The sequence below is a fragment of the Balaenoptera ricei genome, chromosome 1, assembly GCF_028023285.1.
Source record: "Balaenoptera ricei isolate mBalRic1 chromosome 1, mBalRic1.hap2, whole genome shotgun sequence".
NCBI lineage: Eukaryota > Metazoa > Chordata > Mammalia > Artiodactyla > Balaenopteridae > Balaenoptera > Balaenoptera ricei.
The window spans coordinates 167,939,855-167,964,548 of record NC_082639.1 but is presented as its reverse complement, the minus strand read 5'-3'; the positions used below and the strand labels follow the sequence as shown (position 1 = coordinate 167,964,548).

Below are 24,694 nucleotides of genomic sequence, written 5' to 3'. Positions count from 1 at the left end.
TTGCTGCTATTGTGTTACATTAAAAAGGTATTCAGAAGGTCAGATTTGAATTATGGGAGAAGGCTATTACCACCCCCCATAAAATGCAAAATGTTCTACACTACTAATTCTTTATGCTTCCAGAAACTGAAACATGCACTATTTTAGCTCTTTCTTTTTTTGCTTTATAAACATAAAAATCCTACATTAAAATGATAGGGGAACTGAAACAAACATAGAATACTCTTTATTAAAAAATAAATCATATACACTTACAGGTGATTGCTCTAAATTTTCGTGCAAGTAACGCTGAGTCCGCTTCACAACAGACACATCTGCTCCCAAGAAAGGAATGGAATAACTGTTGAGTTCTCTGCAGTAAGAAACTGGCCACCTGCAAGACAGAAGCATGTTGCATCTTCTCCATTTACAGTGACCACAACTTCAACTGGTAAATTTCTGAATAAAAACCTTAACTCTTCTTGAGGCAATTAATAATAACAGTAAAGATGGCAGATCTGCTCTTAATTAAAATTTACTTCAGTATTTGTCCTTTGTTCTCTACACCTGCACCCAAACAAATGACAAGTTGGAACAATGTAGTATTCTTCACACCATGGGCACTTAACACATATAGTTTAACCATGTTTTATACCCCATCAATTTCCCTAGATAATGATAAAAAGAACACGCATTTCAACAGCCAAACTCTGAGTTTAGAGTTCTCACATATAAATATTATTAATAGGTTGATTAATATACATAAGTTCATCACATTTTTACTGCATGAAATTTAACTGATGTTTAATTTTGATATTGATAGTGAAGTCATAAAATTGATTTTTTCCAGAATTTTCCCAGAATCCAAATGTATTATTATATATGAAGTACTTAAACTTAGGGTAACATATTAATTATATTTTATTTATCTTTGAAAACAATCCTGAACTCACTATAAAAGTCTCCAGGCTTTTCTTAGTAGCATATGTTATTAACAGTCAGATAGACAACAATATGGTTAGATAATCTGAAGAATAGATTTTGAGATAATATACCTTCTTTTCAATTTTGGACCAACAATTGGGACAGGCTTCAAATTGGACTCATTTCGTAGTTTTTTCAAATTACTCTGATCTCCAAAACCATAAACCGCTGACTTCCAGGTACCATCATGAATGCACAACCCCTAACAAAATAATTCAAGAGTTAAAGCAACTTGTCTTAAAACTGACACAATATTGTAAATTAACTATACTCCAATAAAATTAAAATATTAGAAGAAACATGTCTTAAGGGATAATTACTAAAATGTAAAACCAAGTAATTTATAACTGATACAAAGAACATTTCACCTCTATTTGAGCAAGGCATAATCCCTTATTTAATAATCTTGAGATAAATTTTTATGACTGGCTAGGCAGCATTGAAACTCATTAGGTTTGATCACATTCACTATTTACACCCTATTTATATATTATATATTTACAAACATATGCCCTTTCTTCTTTCCTCCTACCATTGTTTATGCTCTTTTTAATAAGTTTCACCTCATCATTTTCACTCAACTATTTATCACTGATTGCTTTAAGCAGAAAAAAAGAAACACTAAAACCATCAGAAGATTCAGGTTTTCATATAACAGCTTTGATGAAACTGAAAGGTAGAGAGACACCAACCTAATTTCCATTTTGGTACAGATTAATTTCTTCTGTTTGTTAAAACTAAATCAGAGCTAAAAGTCTTAGGAGTTTGATTTGTGAAACTATCCTCAATCTGCACCTAGCCAATTTGACCTATTTGCAAAGATTTCCAAAAATCAGGAGAAAATAGTTTTTTAAAAAACGTTAAGAGTATCTTCTCATACAAATAAGCCATCAAAAAGGCAAAAATTACATTCCATTTTAAAAACCTTTTATTTTGTTGAAAAATAGAAAGAAAAGTGCACAAGACATAAAAGTATAATTTAATGTAATTATGAAGCTAACATCTATGTAAACCCAGAAGGCCCTCCTTCTGTCCTGCCTTTGTGGTAATCAAGAAAACTCCTTGCTTTTTTAAGAGTTTTACCACCTAAGTATTCATTTCTAAACAGTGCAGTGAGTTTTGCTCGTTTCTAAATTTTACAGAAATGGAACCATATAATGTATATTCCTTGAGTTTGGCTTCTTTTGCTCAAAATTGTGATGTTAGGATTCATCATGTGTTAGAAGGACCTCCGACTCTGCTGTTGACCTTCCATTTTCTTAATGGTGTCTTTTGATATAAAAAGACATACTCAATTTAAAATTTTAAATGTATTCCACTTTTTTTTTTATATTTAATGTCTTCCGTGTCTTTTTCAAGCAGTCATTCCCTGTACAACATGGTGACTATAGTTTATATTATATAGCAAATTAGAAATTTGGCAGGAGAGATGATTTTAAAAGTTCTTAGGACTTCCCTGGTGGCGCAGTGGTTAAGAATCTGCCTGCCAATACAGGGGACACGGATTCAATCCCTAGTCCGGGAAGATTCCACATGCCGCGGAGCAACTAAGCCCGTGCACCAAAACTACTGAGCCTGTGCTCTAGAGCCCGTGAGCCACAACTACTGAGCACGTGAGCCACAGCTACTGAGCCCGTGTGCCACACTACTGAAGCCCATGCGCCTAGAGCCCATGCTCCTCAACAAAAGAAGCCACCGCAGTGAGAAGCCCACGCACTGCAACGAAGAGTAGCCCCCGCTCGACACAACTAGAGAAAGCCCGCATGCAGCAACAAAGACCCAACACAGCCAAAGATAAATAAATAAATAAATTTTAAAAGATTGTTTATATGCTTAAAAAATAAACATATAAAGAGCTGCTGATAATCAGATTCCAAATAAAGAAAAGTTACTTCAAAAAAAACAAATACAAGTTCTCATCACAAGAAAAAAAACTTAAGTATGGTGATGGATGCTAACTAGTGGTGATCATTTTGTAATATAAACAAATATTGAATTATTATGTTGTACACCTGAATAGTACAATGTCAATTATACCTCAATAAAAATAAATTAACAAAATAAAATATATTTCTGGAAAAAAAGAAGCCATTCCTGACCCTGAGGCCATGAAATGTCATCTTCTAAAAGCTTACTCTTTTGCCTTATGCATTTAGGTCTATAACCCACCCAAACTTGATTTTTGTACACAGTGCAAAGTATGAGTCCAATTTCATTGTTCCCCCATACCCATCATCTCCTGAAAAAGACCCTTTACCATAAATCAAGTGCTCATATATGCACAAACTACTCTGAGTTCTTTATCCTAATCTGCTGGCCTATCGATATCTCCCTGCCAATGTAACACTCTGACTTAATAATGTCTTGATATTCAAGAGCATCCTTCTACCTTATTCCCCTTTAAGAAAGTGTTGGCTATTCTTGACCCTCTGCACTTCCATATACATTTTAGAATTAGTTTGTCAAGTTGCACACTAAAACAAAACAAGCAAGCAAAAAAAAAAACCTGTTTGCGATTTTGATTGGAATTATATGGGATTATAAATTAATTTAAGGAAAACTGACATTTTAACAAAATCGAGTCTTCCAATCCATGAATATGGTGGATTCTTCCATTTATTTGTCTTCTTTAAGGTCACTCAATAACATTTTATAGTTTTCTTCACAGAAATCTTGTACATTTTACATCCCTTATTCTTAAGTACTTGATTTTTTAATGCTACTATAAATGGTCTCTTTTTAAAAAATTCATTTTCTAACTGTGGCTGGTATACAGAAATGCAACTGATTTTTATATTACTGTTGTATCCAGCAACAATAAAGACTAGAGTGGAAATAAATAAAACAGAGAATAGAAAAACAATAGAGAAAATCAATGAAACCAAAAGCTGGTTCTTTGAAGAAATCAACCAAATTGAAAAACCTTTAGCTAGACTGACAGAGACAGAGAAAGAAAAAGAGAGAGAGAGAACTCAAATTACTAAAATCAGGAATGAAAGAAGGGACATTACCAACCTTACAGAAATAAAAAAGAGTATAAGGGAATACTATGAACAACTGTATGCCAACAAATTAAACAACCTAGATGAAATGGACAAACTCCTAGAAAGACACTGTTATGGATTAAATTTTGTACCCACCCCAAATTTATATGTAGAAGGCCTAACCCCCGGTACCTCAGAATGTAACCTTATTTGTAAGCAGGGTTGTTGTAGATTGTAACTAGTTAAGTTGAGGTCATACACATTGGAGGAAGTGGGCCCCCAACCCCAAACCACTGGTGTCCTTATAAAAAGGAGAAATTTGGACACACGCACATCATATGAAGATGCAAGAGAGGTCTGAGTGATGCATCTACAACAAAGGAACACCAAAGATTGCAAGCAAACCACCAGAAGCTAGGAGAGAAACATGGAACAGATTCTCCCTCACAGCCCTCAGAAGAAACCAACCCTGCCAACATCTTAATCATGGACTTCTAGCCTCCAGAACTGTGAGAACAACATTTCCCTTGTTTAAGCAACCCAGTTTGTGGTACTTTATTACGGGAGTCCTAGGAAACTAATGCAGACACAAACTACCAAAACGGACTTAAGAGTATACAGAAAATCCTAACAACCTATAAGAAGTGAAGACATTGAATTCTTATTATCTCTTCACTGATTTCTAGTATAATTTCATTATAGTCTAAAACATACTCTAGAACAGGGGGTTGGGCCAACTATTTCTGTAAAAGGTCAAACTAAATATTTTAGGCTGTGTAGGCCACATCTGGTCTCTGCTGCATATTGTTTTTTTTATTATAGCTCTTTAAATATATTAAAATTATTCTTAGCTTGCAGCCATATAAAAGCAGGCCGTGGGCTGACCCTGCTCTGGAGCTGCACTACCTTGTATGGGAGCCATTATATAGCACATACGGAACACCTTCATCACTGCGGGAAGATTTACTGGACAGCACTGTCCTTGAGTATATGATTCCAACTCTCCGAAATTCTTTTGAGTCTTGCTTTATGGTCTAATACACAGTCTAAGATTCAATTTTTTATGTAAAGTAACAAAGCTTAAGGGGAAAAATAGGATAAGGAGTAGGAGGAGAACAATCCTGTGCCAAGGGATGCATAGAATCAAGGGAGTTATCTCTGTCCATCCTTGTGAAATTAAGGCTCTGTATTTTGCTTTAAGGGGAATGAGAAGGAGCTGGATTGATTTCGATGTTTTCAAATGTCTGGTCCTGATTAAGGCCCAACTTTGAGTCCTTATAATAATAGGACTTAATAACATTTATTGAGTGATTGTAAAGTGCCAAACACTGTTCTGATTTATATTCATTGACTAATTTAATCCTCAGAGCAACCATATGAAGGAGACACTATTATCATCTCCTGTTACAGATCATCTCCTGCTCCTCTTTCAAAAGAAGCCTCTTTTCTAGCTCTGTTTTCTCACTATCTCCCTGTAGTGGACATCTGTTTTTTGTCAGTCCTGCACTAATTTCCTGCAGGGAATTCTTAATTCCCCTGTCCTATGTTCTGCTTACGACACTCTCTTTTCTATTTGGAGTTTGTTACGTGTTGTTGAGAAGGGCTTGGCCCTATGAGTCCCTCTCCAGAGGCCCATGACCCAGGCCTGGGCAATCTTATTACTCCATTACCCCAGGTCACACTGTTTGGCTCAAGAATGACCAAATGATCCAATACTTGACTAATCTTCCCCATCTTTGAATATTCAAACTCTGCTAGCTGTTCCTGGGAAATCATGAACCTTATGGACAATGCATACCTGGGGCTGCCAGCACCTTCCCCCCCGATTGTGAGAGCCTACACTGAGAAGCACAGAAGTAATGCAGAGACAGGAAGAGGAAGAGAAAAAAATGAGTTCCGATAATACCATTTGAATATCCAGATCCAGCCATACTGTTTACTTGCAGATGTTTGGTTACATGAATCAATAAATTCCTTTCTGTTTTGTTGGTTTAAACCAGGTTGAGCTGGCTTTCTAACTCATGTTCCCCAGACCTCCAAGCATGTCCTTCTTTCTCATTTCTGAGCCTCTGTTTAGGTTGCTGCCTCTCACCTTCCAAATGTTATTCACTTTTCAAGGTTCAATTTAATAAGGCTTCTATGAGGCATTCCCAAATTACTCAGGCCCACTGTCACTTCCCTTTATTCTGATACTCTACTGGATATTATCTGTAACCACAAATTTTAGCAAGTTTTATATAGTTCTTCATGTTTATTCATCTGAACCTACAATCCAGACAAATAAAACCATTACTTAAACATGCTCCACTCCATCCCACAGTTACATCTTTATTAAACTATTTCCTCTCCCTTATCCACATCTCCTCAGCACCAACCTTTAAAATTCCATATCCCAGCTTCTCCAAAAAAGTCCTTGATCTCTGGCCTCCCAGCTAGATGTAACTCCCCATTCTCAGAATCCTATAGTATTCCATCTGACCTCTTTAATAACAATTTTTGTCTCCTGCTCGTCTAAATTATTACCTCTTTAAGGGTTTGCATGTTGTTCATTTATGTGTCACACTATCTTGCACTACTATATATACTTGCATTACACAATATTTGAAATACTGAATATTTTTTAAAGAGAACAAATACTTATGAAGCCTCAAGTACAGACAGAGAATTGGGTTAGACACTACTGGCAGTAAAACTACTACCACAAAACACGGTCCTTTCCCAGAAATGCAACTATCTTATGCTCCCAAATAGACCATAAATTCAGTAAGATTACATTTACATTGTACATTTCTTGTATGGCCACAACAGCACCTAACTCCAAGTTAGGCACATAATAAAAATGCACTGATTTGCACTAAGGTGATAATTTTCTAGGCTGACAACATTCATCACATAACAATGATAGATCTTTAGTGTTAGGATGATGGTAACTCATTCTAATAATTAACTGTGCAGTTTTAAACAAATTCTATTTTAAGTCAAAATAACTCTCAGCAATCTTTACTTTTTAAAATTAAACAGTGACTTTCATACACTAAAAATTACAACTGTATATACAATTTAATTAATCAAAACCTTTTTAACAGGCAAGTGTCATTTCCAAAATGTTTTTAATATTAACAAAGAAAACACGTGACAAACAAAAACTAACCTCAGGTCCCGAATGTATAGTCAGGAAACTTTCCACAGCAGTCAATGTACCTAAAAGAGAAGGAAAATGGTAAAAGTAAAATCAAATAAAAATCTATTAACCCAGGGTAAGTAATAATAAGCTATTCCTATTCATTTAGGGAACATTTTTATTAGGCCTACAGTGATTTAATCAGGAAAATCTGTGCTATAATGGTATTATTAGGTTATTGTAAACAGATTTAAGGAGCAGCTAAAGCCAGATAAATTATCAGAAAAATAGTAGTTTAGTATAAATTAACTGCTGGTACTCACAAAATCTTTTCTAGTATTCCAACTGACATTGCAAAAAATCTCTTCCAATAAGGCAACAATTTAGCTCACTGATTCTGGAAGGCCATCAGTTCTCAAAACTACGTCTATGGGAATTATTCTATTTTCCAATATGAGAGCTTTCAAGAAGACTCATTAGTAGTGACTTACAATGAATATACAGAAACCCTACCAAAATGGGCCTTTGTGATGGCTTATTAAATACTTAAAGTAAGGCTATTTAAATGAAATAAAAATATAATGAGTAAAAACAAAGTAGAAAACCAAGGCCAGAAAAAAAGGGGAGAAATCAATTATATTAACCATGAGGACTAATACATACGTATAGTGGTTAAGTATTTAATTAATCTTTGAGCTTATCGAGAGCAGTAAGACAAAAGAAAAACATAATGGGCTAGCTAATTCTCAAAATCTGATAAAATATATCAATTTGTTAAGAGACAGTATTCCTAGTTTTAATTCCAAGAGAAAATTAAAGCATGGGGCCTTAGAAAGTTGACACTGAGCAAGGTAACAAATAACCACACCATCCACAATGACGTTACAGCAGAAAAGAACTAAAGCCACATAAATATCACTTATCTGACACTGTCAAAAACCAAGAACAGATCATTAAACTCTAACTCACTGGAGAGGATTCTGAAGAGTTGTTAAGAGAATGTGGCTTGGATACATGGCTCTTTGATCTAACCCTGTGCACAGAAAGAACATGTATCGCCTAAGGCAGTATGTAATGAAATGTGAGCCACCTGAATCAACAATTAGCTGGGGTATTTGTTAAATGCTGACTCCTAGGTTTCAGTGTCTGAAAAAAAGTTTTAAAATAAATCTTAAAGTAATATTTCTCCCTTAAAAATAAAAAAGGACCTATTCAAAATAACAACTATTAAATATTTAAGAATAACCTCAATAAGAAACATGTAGGACCACCATGAAAAATAGTCTAAACTTTTTCAGTAAATGGAGATTTTTTTAGTAAGTTTTTTTAATAAATGGAAATATACCAGATCCATGGGTTGAAAACTAAATAAATATTTTAAAGATGTTCAATTCATGCCCTTCTCTTTATTGGGAATGGTTCCAGCGTTTCATCATTAAGTATGATGTTGGCTACTGCTTTCTGACATTCACTGTGTTAAGAAAGTATTCTATTCCTCAATTTCTAAAAATCTAAAATCAATAAATGGCGAGCATGCACGTTACCTTTGTTGAGCTTTGGTTTCAGAGTTACCTTTCTAATATAAACTGGAACACTTTCCATATTTTTAAGCTCTAGAATGGTTTATATAGAGTTGGACTTACTTGCTTCAGGTCATTTTATAAAGGAACACTTTTTATGTATGTATAACATTCCACTGTTTTACTATAATAGTGATTTTTTTCCATTCTTATTGTCTCCATTTTATAAATGAGCTAAAAAAGATGTCAAAAACCTTGTTCAATACTTTCTAGCTTTGTTCGTTAAAAAAAATTAAAACTTTCCAATTATAGTATGTGTATAAATTATACTTTAAGATGTATTAATTCCTAAACAAAGCAAGTTTGAATTTATAATGCCTGCCAAAAATTTTTTTCCAGAAATTTTATAGCTATAACCACAACTAAATTCTAATGGAGAATTCCTTCCTTTAGAACACTTATAGTACTATCCATACCTCAAAAAACAATAGTGTCAATATCATTTTCTAACAAGTACAGCTATATTAAAAACAAAGTATGTGTTTTAATACTACCCATTAATAGTTCTGTTTCTTTTCTCAAGAAGATTTTAGTTCACCACAATTACAAACATGAAACACCTCTATTTTAAATTCCATTATTGCTTCTTGATCAATAATTACCATTCATTTTATTTCTGGTATATATTACTCCCAGATCTGCTGGAATGGAGTCAAAGCCACTGCTTCCAACAATATAAGCCCCTTTTTCTGCAGCTTTCTCATGATACTTCCAATACATTAGTTCCAGAAACTAAAGATTCAAGACAAAAGATCTGAATCAGAGTTACGGAGAAACATCTAGACCAAAATTAAATGATTTACCTTTAAAAACAAAGCAATTAAACTGTGAAAATGCTAACCAAGATGGCTCTGCAGCAAAATATTAACTGTCAAAGAGTTGGCACTTACTCAGCAAACATACCTACTATGTTCCAGGTGATGTGAGAGGTATGCAGATCTGACTTAATTCATTTTTTAGAATGACTTTTAAATGCAAAAGTAATACCTATTATGAAAAATTAATATATAAAAGTTCAAAGAAAACAAAAAAAAGTTACCGCGAATCACATCTTCCAGATGAACATCATTACAGACATATATCTGTGCACATATGTAAGTAGAAAGAGTGGTAGGAAAGGAGGGAACGCAAGAAGGGAATAGTGTCTGTTCAAATTCTCTGCCTGTTTTTTTTAAAAAACAGTTTCAGATTTACAGAAAAAAATTGAGTACTAGAGAGTTCCTAGGTACTCCACACTCAGTTAACCTTATCATTACATCTTTTACATTAACATCTATTATAATTAATGAACCAATACTGATACATTAATACTAACTAAAGTCCCTATTTTGTTCAGGTTTCCTCAGTTTTTATCTAATGTCCTTCTTCTGTCCAGGATCCCATTCAGGATACCATACTACATTTAGTTGTCATGCCTCCTTAGGCTCCGTGGGCTGTGATGGTTTCTCAGACTTTCCTGGGTTTTGATGACGTTTACAGTAGTGGTCAGGTACTTTGTAGAATGCCCCTCTATTGGAAATTATCGCATGATTTTCTCATGACTACACTAGAGTTACAGGTTTTGGGGAGGAAGACGGGGTAAAGTGCCATTTCCTGATGTCATATCAAGAGTACATACTATCTCACAGACATAGAAAATAAACTTATGGTTACCAAAGTGGGAGGGAGGGAGAGATGGATAAATGAGGAGTATGGGATTAAAAGATACACACCACTATGTATAAAATAGATAAACAACAAGGATTTACTGTGTAGCACAGGGAACTATATTCAGTATCTTGTAATACCCTATAATGGGAAAGGATCTGAAAAAATATATATATATAGCTGAAACACTTTGCTGTACATCTGAAACTAACACAATATTGTAAATCATTAAAAAAAAAAAAAAGAGTACATACTATCAACATAATTTCTCACTGGTGATGTTGACCCTGAATACCTGGCTGAGGCAGCGTTTGTCTGGTGGCTCCACTGTACAGTTCCCCCCCCTTCCATACTGTACGCACTGGAAGGCAGCGACTGTGCAGCCCCCACATAAAGAGGGAGGAGTGAAGCTCCCCCTCCTCGAGGGCACAGGAGTTATGTGAATTATGTGGAATTCTGAACAGGTGATTTGCCTCTTTTCTTCCCTTTGCCCATTTTAAATTGGGTTATTTAAGTTTGTATTTTTGACTTATATATATTCTGGATCATTACTAGGTTTTGATGCCACGTTCATGGTACTTTATAAGATAACTTAGAAGCTTTCCACCATTTTCTTTGCTCTAGAATATTTTAAATAAGATAGGAATCAGTTTCTTTTACATTCATATTTCCTACCTCTTCTTTTATCAGTCTTGGTAATTTACACTTTCTTAACGCTTTCCAATATACATCACCAACTGATAAGCTCTAAGTATGTATATACCGGCACACTGATGATGGTACTCAGCAGAGACTATAGGGACATATGAGGTTACAGTTATAAAGGAGCTAGTGTAGCTCAGTGCTTATTAACACTCCACTTCCTGCAGTGTTAATTCAGGCAAACCTCAATGCAAGTCCTAGTTTTTCTACTTAATGGTTGCATGACTCTGAGCAAGTTTTATTTTAATTAATTCTGTTTACAGCATGCAGTAGCAATATAAATCAACACATCCTATACACAAAAGCCATGGAAGAAATCAGGATGTAGGGAAGAAAAATTCAAGAAAACTGAAGCTAAGACCTTACCATCATGCTCTCCTTCAAGCTTTCAATGAAATACCATCTCTAAATGCTACGGAGTCATCACCTTCTAAAATCTGTCTGCAAAATTACACTAAATATTTTTCACTTTAACAGAAAGTTGTATTGTTAATTTTGTTCCTTCTTTTCCATTTTACATACCTGAGGTTCTCCACAGATGTCAATATAGCTAGTTCCATTTTCAACACATGCTTTTACTACAGGTTCTCCATAAAATCGGTACTGGGGGAATAAAGAAAACCAACAGTTTACTCTTACTTAGCAAGCTTAAATGAAGGAATACCATTGAGTATTGGAAGTACAGTCTTCACTATTAAGAAATCAAATATTAATAAAGTAGCCTAATGAGAAAATAATGTCAACTGCAATCTACTGACTCTCACAGTGTAAATAAAAGCATGATGGAATTACCTCTAACTGAAGACAAAGTCGGAAGTTTTACAAAAGAAGTGACTCATTTGAGTTGAATTCTGAAGAACAGTAAGGATTTGCCAGGAAAAAGAAAATCCAAATAAAGGGAAAATTATATGTCAAAGTGTAAAAAAGGGTGATGCTCAGGATAGCTGCAGCACAGAGTAGTGGAGAGGGAAGTGGTAAGAGATGAATCTGGAAAGAAGCACTTGGGCCAGATCAGGAACGACCCTGAGTGCCATGTTATCAAGACTGAACTTTATCTTTTCTGCATTGCTGAGCCCTCCTAGAGTATTTTAAACAGGACAGTAGTGGAACGTTTATAACACAGACATATCACTCTGCCTGTGGTATTGGAAAACAAAACTCATGGCAGGTAAGAAATGAAGGACAAAACTAAGGAAGCGGAAGGATATACTAAGAGTGAGATACACTTAAAAGACAGAAATGACTGGACTTCCTGATTAGCTGGACATGGGGACCAACAACTAATGGCAGTATTAGCAAAATAAAGAAAGGACAAAGAGGTTTGGAGGGGATAAGTTTAATATTGTACAAAGTAGCTATTCTGAGCCTGTATGATTTTGGATCTCCCGAACTATTTGTTGCTCAAACTCAAGGAATTAAAATTTAAGAAGTTTTATATAATAGTTAATACATCAGAGTCAGTCCCATTTCAAAGGAAGCATGACGAATTTTCCCTTTGTGAGGGAAGGGTCAGCGGAAGCATAAACTCCTCTGCTCCTCTCATTCCTCACAGCAAAAGATGGAGAAAGGAGATGGTCTGCTGCTTCTAGCCTTCAAGAAACAGGTAAAGGGACACTTCAAAGAAAAGACAGGGCACTACAGGGATTGACCTCTTCAAGTGGGTCACCTAGGCTCCTCTCTACCTGACTCCACAGCCTCAGCTCCACGTCCTCCTCCCCCTTCTTAAAAACAGCAAATGACACTGGAATTACAGGACTAGAAAAGTGTGTTTAAGTTCTAGTTCATCCTCTGCTATTCACCAACCATGCAAAATTACTGAAGCACTTAACTTCTGAGGCAACGTAGTACAACGGAACAAACAAGGGCTTTCAAGGCAGCAGGACCCAAGTTCACATTCTAAATCCATCATCTACTAAATTGTATGAATTTATTTACAAATGACATACGTGGACTACTATACGAATAAAATATACACTTTAAACATACATAAAATGGACATAAAGTTGAAATTAAAATAAGTACAAGTCAAAGCTCTATTTTCTTTCTGTACCCAATGGATCATCTTGGGTAATCTTTACACATATCCATTTGAAACTCACTTAGCAATTTCCTTGGCCTTTGGTTATTTTACCCCCGAATACCTCAAGTTGCCCCGTAGTTCACCTGGGTCAGAATCAGCTGGGTCACTCGTTAAACATGCTGGTTACTCAGTCCCACCCCAACTCCCTCCAGTAATAAGTTTTCTGGGGTAGACTGCAGTAACCTGCATTTTAAATGAGCCTCACTGGTGACTCTTACGTACGTTAGAGGTGGAGATCACCTCCCTAGACATTCTCCCTGGAAAATCTCACCAACTTTCTGGATTTCAACTACAACATGTATGCTGATGACGTCCAACTCCTATCTCCAGAGCTGCTCACTGATGAGGTTGCCTCATCTGTGGCTTCTGTTATAAACTTCAGGACCCGCAAGAGCACAGGACATGGGGCAAAACGAATTTCACTTTGGCTTCTTTTTCTCTCCTCTATTTCCTCGTCACCCTGACTTCCTCACTTGCTTAAAAAAATAATTCCACTATATAGTACGCATTTCCTGTCTTAATTCAAAAATATCTAGCAGACACCTCAGTTTCAACACATCCAAAATCAGATTCATCATCTTTCTCTCAACAGCAGTTTTTCCCCCTCCACTTCCTAGCACAGGAGACAATAAAGAATAATGCTTACAAGTATTCATTCAGTCATTTTCTGTATATTTCGACATAATACTTGTTTACATATGCCTGACTAGTTTTACAGCTATCATTTAGCTCTCACTAAAGAGGCCCTCACAAAATAGAGAAATGGGTAAAAAAAAATACCTTCAAAGAAACAAATTATGACACCAAAACTGGTAAACTGGAGTCTACCCCTGGGAGTATAATCCATATTACAAAGTGAAAACGACCTTCCAAGTAGAGCTTAGGGAGGAGGCATGTTTTGGGGGCAAAAAGCTAGAGATGCCTATAAACCATCCAACTGGAAACATCCCGAAGGTAATTTGATCCACCAGTCTGGAGTTTAAGGGGTAGTTCCTCAGTGGAAATAAATTAATGTAGGCATCATCAGCAAACAGATGGTATTGAAAGCCATGGCTTTCAATTCTTTCTGACTACAACCCACCCTAAGAAATTCATTACACATAGTAGCTCCACACACAAATATATCTGACACAAAAGCTTCATGAACCAGTACTTGCCTGTATTACGTGTAATTCACCCTATTTTCTATTTCAGTCTGTCTGGTTTTTCTTTTCAATGCCTAATCTTAACGTACTGAACTGATTTCACAAAGTTTAAAAAATACTGGCCCAGTTACAGTTTCTGTTTGGGATGGTGAAAACGTTCTGGAAATAAAGAGGTGACAGTTATATAAGATTGTGAATGTACTTAATGTCATTGAAGTGTATACTTAGAAATGGTTAAAATGCTAAATTTTATGTTATGTATATTTTACCACAATAATAATAATATTAAAAAATGGTCCAGGGAATATAAACAGAAAAGAGTTTCTAAGGCTTAAGCTCTGAGACCTCTGGCATTCACAGGAGGATAAAAAGATCCAACAGAGGAGACCGAGACAAAGCTGGTGGAGAAAAAGAAAACCAGGAGAGGGCAAGAATTCAGATACCAAGTGAAGAAAGGAAAAAGTGATCAACTGTCACAAATGCTGAGAGGTCTGATTAAGATGAGGACTGAGAACTGACGACTGGATTCGATAGGACGGGGATGCTGGCAGAGTAGTTTCAATTAAGGAGTACGGATAAAAGCCTGACAAGACTAGATAGAGGAGGAGGTGAGGGAGTGGAGACAGTAAGTAAGGCGAACTCTTTCAAGTTTTGCTAAAAAGGGGCACAGAAAAATGGGAGTAGTTAGAGGAGCATGCAGAATTCAGAGAAGTTTTTCTTTAAATGGGAGATATAATCCCATATTTGTATGTTGAGAGAAATAATCCAATCAAGAGGCAAAATTTGATGAGAATAAGAATATGTGTAACTGTAAACCTGTAAATATAAAGTCTTTGAATACCATGTCCATGAGAAGCAGGGGTAGTTTTTCCCTGTAAAAGGAGATAAGGCAGAGTCAGGATACAATGCAGATAGGAAGATCTGGTGATATAAATTCTCTTCTGACAGCTTGTATGTTCATAGTTTAAAAAAAAAAAAAAAAGGAAAGAAAGAAAGGAAGGGAGGGAGAAAGGAAAGAAGGAAGGAAGAAAATCACGAGGTAAGAGTGAGGAAAAAGGAAGAAAGGGGTGGAATGCTAAAAGTATGAGAAAAAAGAAGTTATAAAACTGCTGCTTCAGTGAGCAGGAGAGAAAATAGCCTAGGAAAATAGATTCGAATTGCTGGAGGTCCTGAGGCTGCACGTGAGGTTTGTAACCACATACTGAACGTGGGACTAGTCAGCATCGGGATGCATTTTTCTCCAGCCAGACTGGGTTACACATGTTCAGGTAGAGTAAGCAGCGAGCTGGAATAACCAGGGCTGGGGTTTCTCCAGAGTACTTGGGAGGGAGGGACAAGCTGGCTGAGGATATATATAAGACAGTGATTCAAGCAACGAACCACAGACCACATTCTAAACTAGTTAATGAAATAAACAATAGAAATACATTTCATTTGATGACAATCAAAAACCTTTCTGGTTTCCTTTGATGAAATTATCAACAATTTTCTAGATGCTTAGTTTTCAAATGTTTTGACAATTGAGGAAGCTTCCTCAGATCCATAAATGTCACCAACGTTCACCCTGTTACACAGACCACAAGTGTCTCTTTCATATCCAGTCCAACAGCAGCAGCTAGAGGTTCTCCTTTCAAAATATCCGCTTTCAACCACTTCTCACCACCTCTAACACTCCTACCCTGTGCTTGGCTTGCTTGGCCCATTCCACTGTTGGTTCCCTACCATCTATTTTTCCTCTCAGAAACCAAAGAACTTCAAATACGTAAATCAAGTCATGCCCTTGCTTTTAACCATTCAATGGCTCTTTCATATTTAGAAGGAAACCCAAACCCTGATCTTGACCTTGCAGACCTAACCACCTAGTTCCTAGGTACCTCTCCAGTCTAACTCCCCACCTCTCTGCCCTGCTCACGCCCAACCACGCAGGCCTCTCTCACATCCCTCAGTCTGGCCAAGCACATGCTCATCTCAGGACCTTTGTATTTGCTCTTTCCTGGAACACCCTCTCCTCAAATACTCGCAGGATTTACTCCCTCACTGCATTCAGATCCCTATGCAAATTTCAGTTCCTCACAGAGACCTTCCCTGACCATCCATCTAACAGAGACTGGTATGCCAATCTTTTTATCTCCCTTCCCTGTTTTATTTTTCTTCAAAGCACCTGTCACTTACTATTATAACATTATTTTTCTGTCTCCCCGCTGGACTGTAAGCTCCATGAGGGGTTTTCTGTTTTATTCACCATTATGTCCGTAGACTAGTTCAGTGTACATATAATAAACACTCAATAAACATTTACTGAATAAATGAACAAATCCTTTTTTAATATCTTTCTTTGTACATGCACTAACATATGTACTGGTACAGTAATACAGAATGTAATTTAAAAACAAATAAAAAGTAAATTATGGGTACATGCTCAAACTTTTTTAGTTAAGGGGCATGCAGCACAAAAAAAAGTCTGGCAATTATAGCTGTAACCACTAAATAAACCAGCACACATTCCTGGAGTCTAGTGTCACTCTCTCTCTCAGGAGACTTTGGTCATATCCATTTGCTTCTCATGAGAAGTAAAAACTCCCCATACGGGGTTAAGGCCCTGAATCAATTCTTCTGTCCCCTGTCCTTATGTTTCTCTGGAATATAAAATACCAGATTCTGCTAGAAATGAATAGACTGTTTGTTCTGATTCAAAGAAGGGCAGATTACTTACTGGTCCTACACAGTTGAGGACAACTGTTGCCTGTTTAGCCATTTCATCAAGTGAGGCTGGATTAGTGATATCACAAATTATTATTCCAACTTCAGATGACAGTGTCGGCCTTCCTAAAATAAGAAATAAACTGTTTTAAGCAAATCCCGATACAGTATTAGATCGCCCAGCCCTTCTTTTCATAATAACCAGTGACGGCAAATTTACTAAATATACTAAAAGCTAATTCTCCCTCTCAAACAAAAGATAAAACTGTTTTTAACCAGGTAATTTAAAAAATGGAAAAGACTATGACGAAAATGGAGTTAAAACTAAGAGTTAATAAAACACATTACTGAACTTTAAAAGAAAATCTAAGATAAGGAATGTGTAAATGACAACTCTATGCAAAATGCCAATTTTACAAGTTTTCAGATACTGAGAAGACGATTTTCCTGACCTCCTCTCCAGGAAGAATTATACTATTATACTATAAAAGTAGTTTCTCATCAACGATAAAATTATGAGTAGGGGAGTTAACATCAACATAATGAAACAAAAGAGGACTGAGGTAAAAAACAGTCTAGGGAAGAACACTCAGGTTCATAATAAGGAAATAACTGGAATAAACTGAATCAATAGAGTAATGCAGGTTTCATGGCTCAAGGTGTATTTCCTGCAATAACCTGATCTGGGCACTACAAATGGTAGGCAACTAGGCTATACCTGTACAGTCTCGTTGAACAGAAAAGAAGAAAGGGAAGCATATATTTTAGTCGTGAAGGTATTTCTCTTGGACAAGTAAAGAAAGACCAAAAAGCTCTTTGGTCAAGATTCTGTACTTGGGAGTGGCAGCAGGAGAGCTGTATGAGAGTCCAGCCTACATGGTATCTTCTGTACCAACCACAAACAAAACAGGTTCCAAAAACAGGGCTCTGTGTGGAATTAGAAGGAAGTGAGATGAAGGTGAAGGAGAAGAACGAAGTATGCCCGAAACTCTAATAGGTGCTGTCTGTCTGTATGACAGGGCAGTAGGGTGGAAAACTGACAGCCAAAGTTAAAGGCGACTGACTCCTAACTTAGATGTTCCCACCACGGGGAACATGGGTAGGGTCTGTGTGTGTGTGTCTCTCTCCGCCACATCTGTATCTCCAGCATTTAGACTAGCACCTGAGATTAAAAAGCCCACTCAATAAAAACAGGCTGAATGAATGCCGAAAGAGTAAGTAAACGGCCGAAACAAAAACACCAAAAAAATGTTTGGATGAAGAGTGGGACTGCTGGAGAATGCTTACAAGTAAAAATTAAATAAAAAAGTAAAGCCACAGCAACGTTCTCCGCAAAACTCCTAAGCTTCCTCTCCCATCTCCAAAACACAAGGCAAAGGGAGAGCACAAACCATCCTGAAGGAACCAGTGCTCTACTTTTTGTACCCGATCAGACATTAAGAGACTTCCAAGCCCACCAGGTTACCCCCGCTCTAGAAGGGGACGGAGCAGAGAAAGGAAAAACTAAAGTTCCTACTTCGCCAGTGGGGATCCCCTAACTATGGGAGAAATTCAATGGGAGATGTCTCTCTCTCTCTCTCTCTCTCTCTCTCTCTCGTTTGTTTAGGGAACGGAACGAAGCTCTGACGCCATCAGGAGCCCCGTGCTCCTCCTCCTGGCCGCTAACAGCGTTGGGGAGCTCGAGGGGCACCCAGGGAGAGAACCTCTCATTTCAGGCGACTGAAACCCCTCAGCCGGGAGAAGGGGGCTTGGGGATGAGAGCCGCGGCGGTAGGGCCGAGACCGGGGTCCCGGGGCCCCGTCCCAGTCGCCCCCTTTACCCAGCTTCACGGCAGCCCTCTCCAGGACTCGCTGCAGCTTCTCCCGAGAACGGCCCGCCACAGCCCAGGGCAGGCGGGAGCTCCGCTCCGGGGACACCTGCTCCCGGGCCACCTCCTCGGTCACGAACTGGCCGGTAAAGCCAGAGGCGCCGAACACCACCAGGTGGAAAGGCCTCTGCTGGGTCGCCATTACGAGCCCACAGCGATGCAAGGACCAGAACGGGATGAGTCCACGGCGCCTGCGCCTCAAGCAGCGACCCCAAGCTCCGGCACAGCAACCGCCTCCTCCGCGGCCGCTGCGGTCTCCGCTGCCTGCGCGCCGCGTTCCCGAAGGCCAGCGCGCGCCGCTGCGCCAAGGCCCCGCCCACGCCGCCTATTTCTGGCGGCGCCGCTACGCCTCGTTCTCTTCTGCGGTGTACGCCGCACTGCTGCTGGCGGCCGTGGCTCGCGAGGCCTGTGTGCTTGGGGGGCTGGCGGCAGCAGGCGGCGGCCCATCCTCCGCCCGTTGTTGGTCCTGCATAGCTCTGACTGCCCCAGGCGTTGCATCTTTTCGCTCTCCCGAAGGTTGTAGAGAGCTCAAGAAAACCTTCTGACGGCTGAGAGCACTTCCCGCGCTGAAACCCCCCTTTTTTTTTTATTTTCGAAGCACGTTGTCTAAGGGGGTGTCTGCGGAGCCGGGTGGAGGTTGAGGGTGGACACGGAGTCTGGGGTCCGCCCTCTGTCGTAGGCCCCGCCTCCACCGCCTCGGTGCCCGTCACCTCCGGGACCCCCTTGGTGATGGCGACACACAGTTAATGGTGAACCTCCGCCGGAAAGAAACTCCCAGAGTTGTCGTGCCTTTGAGCTGTGAGGTAAAGATGAATGGTGGTTCAGGACGTCCTCGAAATGCAGAAGAAATCAAAAGTTTCTTGAGCAGTCTTTATTTATATAGTCAAAAACGTTTTAATATAAATAAATGAATAAGTGAATACATAAATAAACGGGGGAGAAGAGACACATCTCCCAGTACAGAGGCATTCCAAATAATTTGTGTCATTACGACCTTCTCCAGGAGAAGAGTTTAACTCCCTCCCCTTTGAATATAGGCTTTGCTTAGTGACATACTTTAAAGAGAAGAATGTGGAAAGGGGGAGGAGGGGTGGGAAAGAGAAACCAGGTAAAAATTACCCTGGCCAAATGATCAAGGTTAACATCATCAATACATCATGTTGATAGCACACATCCTTAATATGATGTGATAAGAATGATAGATATTTCATCTCTGTCGGGTTCCTCCCCCAAACTCATAACCTCATTCTAACCATGTTGAATATTCTAGAAAATACCTGCCCAATACTCCCCAAAATGTCAAAGTCGTGAAAAAACAAGGGTGGTAGGAGAAACTGTCAGTAACTAAAGGAGCCTAAAGGGACGTGATGACTAAATGTAATGTGGCATCCTGGATGGGACCCTGGAACAGAAAAAGGACATCAAAGAAATGCTAGTGAAATCCAAATGAAGTGTGTTTAGCTAATCACAATGCACCAATATTGGCTTCTTATTTGTGACAAAGGTACCAAAGTAGAGTTAAATGTTAACAGTAGGGAAGACTGGTGAGAGGTATAGAGAACGCTCTGTACTATCTTTAACTTTTCTGTAAATCTAAAATGATTGTAAAATTTAACATGTAATTTTTTTTTTTTTTTATAGCTACTTTATTTATTTATTTATTTATTTTTGGCTGTGTTGGGTCTTCGGTTCGTGCGAGGGCTTTCTCCAGTTACGGCAAGCGGGGGCCACTCCTCATCGCGGTGCGGGGACCGCTCTTCATCGCGGTGCGGGGACCGCTCTTCATCGCGTTGCGCGGGCCTTTCACCATCGCGGCCCCTCCCGTTGCGGGGCACAGGCTCCAGACGCGCAGGCTCAGCAGTTGTGGCTCACGGGCCCAGCCGCTCCGCGGCATGTGGGATCTTCCCAGACCAGGGCTCGAACCCGTGTCCCCTGCATTAGCAGGCAGACTCTCAACCACTGCGCCACCAGGGAAGCCCATGTAATTTTTTTTTAATAATAGTGATTTTAAGACAGTTTATTTTATTTTATTTATTTATTTATTTATGGCTGCGTTGGGTCTTCGTTGGTGCACGCGGGCTTTCTCTCGTTGCAGCGAGCGGGGGCTACTCTTCGTTGCGGTGCGCCGGCTTCTCATTGCAGTGGCTTCTCTTTGTTGCATGGGCTCTAGGTGCAGGGGCTTCAGTAGTTGTGGCTCGCGGGCTCTAGAGCGCAGGCTCAGTAGTTGTGGCGCACGGGCTTAGTTGCTCCACAGCATGTGGGATCTTCCCAGACCAGGGCTCGAACCTGTGTCCCCTGCATTGGCAGGCAGATTCTTAACCACTGCACCACCAGGGAAACCCCAACATATAATTTAAAAAGAATTTTGTGCATTTGTATCAGATGCATGTAAATATGTCATCTCATTTAATGCTATTCATCAAGCATTTCCAGAGAGCTTATGTGTGTCAAACTCTGAAATAGATCCTGGGAATACAATGATTCCCTAATTGGGGGATAAATAGTTTAATTGCAGTACATGTGGCAAATGAGGGGAGGCACTATCTCTAGGGCAGAAGAAACAAGAGAGGCGTATGCTAGGTTACGTGCTGTTGATGATGCCCAACTATGCCAGGGACCCCTGCGTGTGCAGTCATGGGTACAGTTCACTGAAGAGGGAGTCTTCCAAGGGAACTTGACTTTGATTTCAATTAGTAGAGCTTAGATATAGAAGGATTGAGAGAGGGACAGGTGTTTGTTTATTCATCCAATAAACATTCAGTGTGTGTGTCATATGTACCAGATCCAGAAACCAGGGCCAGATTTTGAAGTAAAGTTATATTAATAACCATCATTAAAATATGAATAGATGGATGCTTTTTAAATTATGAAATATATTAATCACACAAAAATGGTAAAGCCAATAACAAATATGTACCCACCACACAACTTAAGAAAAATATTCCATGGAGTGAGGCTTCTGGGTACCCATCCCTGAACACATTTCCTTCCCCACCCCCTAGGTGGCCACTTGCCTCAGTTTGGTTTTATCATTCTTGTACATGTCTCCTGAGCACATGTGCAAGGGAATATTTTAATACATATCTAAGAATTAAAATAGTCCTAGAATATGCACATTTGAGGTGTAATCAAACTGCTCTCCAAAGCAAATGTACAGATTTACACTCTCAGCAGGATATGAGAATTCTCTGTTGTTTAATCTATGCCAAAACTGGGAATTGTCAGACTTTGAATTTTTGTCCCTCTGGTGGTTATAAAATGGTACGTGTTCAAGAATTTATTGAACACCTGTTACATGCTAGACACTAGGAATAAAATACTGAGGGTACTGCAATAAACAAACCAAAGGCTCTGCCTTCATGAAATTTACATTCTAGTGCAGTAGACTATCAGTAAAAAATAATCTTACACATATGCACGTTTGCAAAAATATTTGTCCAAGCATGCTCATTGCAGCATTGTTTGTAATAAGAAGAAACTGAAACAACTGCAGTGTCCTTCATTAGAGGATGTGTTAAATAAAGCACGATATCCTATCCACTTCATAGAAACTATGCATGTAAAATGAATGAGGTAGGTCCATGTATAGTGGCATGGAAAATTGTTCAAGATATATTGTAAGTGAAAAGAACAAGTTTCCTAACAACCTGAGAGCATAAATCCTTTGTTAAAGATGAAAATGGGGCTCCCCTGGTGGCACAGTCGTTAAGAATCCGCCTGCCAATGCAGGGGACACGGGTTCGAGCCCTGGTCCAGGAAGATCCCACGTGCCGCGGAGCAACTAAGCCTGTGCACCACGACTACTGAGCCTGTGCTCTAGAGCCCGCAAGCCACAACTACTGAAGCCCGCGGGTGGGCTTAGAGCCTGGGCTCCGCAACAAGAGAAGCCACGGCAATGAGAAGCCTGCACACCGCAACGAAGACCCAATACAGCCAAAAAATAAATTAATTAAATAATTTTTTTTTAAAAACATGAAAATGACATGTGTATATTGTTGACTGAAAAAAAAATGCACAACTTGAGAGTTGTGAGTTAAATTTTATTTGGGGCCTAATAAGGACTATAGTCCGGGACACGGCCTCTCAGATGGCTCTGAGGAACTGATCCGAAGAGGAAGGAGGGAGGTCAGTATATATGTGATTTTAGTGAAGGGGGGATCAAATCAAGCACACATTTTGGCAGAAGGTTGCTGCTTGTCACCAAAAGGTTGCTGTTAGTCATGAGGAACAGATGTCTCTGTTAATGATTTTAGTGCTTTTCTAGGTATGAGAAGATGCAAGAAATTGGGCTCATAAAATCTTCTTCTAAAAATATCTGACTATCTGAAGGCCTGTTCTGCCAGGTTTTCCCAGAGCACAGTGTCTCATTCCTGATCTCTGCCCTGAAATTCTTTCAGAGTGTGTTGAAGATCAGTGACTACAGAGGCTAGTGACTTCATTCTTGTAGAACCAGATGGTGAGTGACAATTTTTAGTTGGCAGTATGCATACAAAATGTTGGAAGAATATATGACAAATCTTACTTTTAAAAAAGAGCTGTAACAAAACATAAAAGAATAATGTGAACTGTTGGTGGGGTGTGCACATAGGAGATAAATTGAACACACTGCTGTGTTCACATGCTTTATTATTGCTCTTTCAACACCGTGTCCAAACCGGTTCCCTTCTTTCACCGGCCGTTTTAGAGGCTCCTCTGTGGCTGGATGTAGCAAACTGCTGTCTAGTTTCCTTTCCGCTGGGTGCAGAGGTGCTTTGGGCACTGCAGGTGGTAGCGCGGTGCTGGGCTCACTTCCTAGTGCGGCCCCTGCTTCCTCTCAAATCCCTGTTGTCCATGTGTTCTGCATCACTCCCTGTGTTTATCTGTTTCCTGATACAAGTAATAATGAGTTACTGCGCTTCCCACCATCCCTTAATTTTAGAATGAAAAAATGGGCCTAGAATCTGGCACTTTAGTCTCTTTCACTTGATTAATTGAGAATTTGACTGTGCAGAGCTGTCAGATAACTGGTAGGTGGCTTGAGGTCACTAGTTCTCAGCTTTAGGACGTTCACTCCCACATACAGTGTTCAGCGCTCACCCAGGCTAGGCAGCTAGGCAGTAGCTTTTGAGCTTTAACACCTATGTGTGAACAAATTCTTTAGCACCCGAGTCCCACTTCATCCCCTTGGGAGCAGTTCGGGGTCAGCTAGAGCCCCAGAAGAGAGAGACCCTCACCAGCATGACTGGAGGGGCGGGGGCAAGCTGGCCCACGCAGTGTGCTTAGAAGGCAGCTCCTCACTAGCTGCCATCCTCGGCTTCTCTTATTTTGTCTTTGTCACCAGGTCTCAGCAATTTACAGAACGCTCCCTCCTTTCCCTCCTTCCACCTGTCATCTTTGCTTCTGAATAAGAACCATTTGTGTAACACCAATACTTACCTTAAGAAAGACATGCATTATGTGGTTGTAATCAAACCTGATGCTTTCAGATGACCTACTTACATCTTCAACGTGGAAAAGATTAAGAACAAAACAAATTCATCTAAACTTCTGGGCAATCCAGTTGACTTTTAAATGTAAGGATGGAATTACAAGCACTTAACACATTCAGCTATATGACAGAAAGTAAATCTATGGATATGGTATTTTGTGAATGATAAAAGAAAACCTTACGTTAAAAAAAAACTGTAAAATGCTTAAAAACATACCTTACACATATTAGTCAATAATTGTTAGCTATTGTTAATAGTAATAGTGATAATTATTGAGAAGTGGGTTTGTATGAATTACAGAAGAGGAAAGGGACTTATACTTTTCACTTTTTAACCTTTTATACTGTATAAACTTCTGTTTTTTAACAGCAAGTATATATTACTTTTATGATCATACTTTTTAAAAAGGAGCAGGAGGGACTTCCCTGGTGGCGCAG

General features: G+C 39.0%; 1 protein-coding gene and 1 long non-coding RNA gene across 2 annotated transcripts in view; one reads left to right on the top strand and one right to left on the bottom strand.

Annotated features, from left to right (window-relative positions):
• The window catches only part of SCCPDH (saccharopine dehydrogenase (putative)), a 49,096-nt gene extending 30,038 nt beyond the window's left edge, over positions 1–19,058 (bottom strand). The window contains exons 1-7 of the mRNA XM_059941193.1: positions 18,742–19,058; positions 16,936–17,048; positions 11,520–11,600; positions 9,251–9,380; positions 7,099–7,148; positions 1,035–1,165; positions 256–373 (exon numbers count right to left, since the gene is read on the bottom strand). Of these exons, the coding sequence (XP_059797176.1) occupies positions 256–373; positions 1,035–1,165; positions 7,099–7,148; positions 9,251–9,380; positions 11,520–11,600; positions 16,936–17,048; positions 18,742–18,931 (813 nt within the window). The 5' untranslated portion in view covers positions 18,932–19,058. The remainder of the gene's footprint in view (positions 1–255; positions 374–1,034; positions 1,166–7,098; positions 7,149–9,250; positions 9,381–11,519; positions 11,601–16,935; positions 17,049–18,741) is intronic.
• A 74-nt stretch (positions 19,059–19,132) lies between these two features.
• On the top strand, positions 19,133–24,378 carry LOC132375911 (uncharacterized). The gene is made up of 3 exons (XR_009506157.1): positions 19,133–19,592; positions 23,187–23,245; positions 24,110–24,378. It is a non-coding gene; the product is annotated as an uncharacterized LOC132375911 (long non-coding RNA).
• Positions 24,379–24,694: the final 316 nt, after the last annotated feature.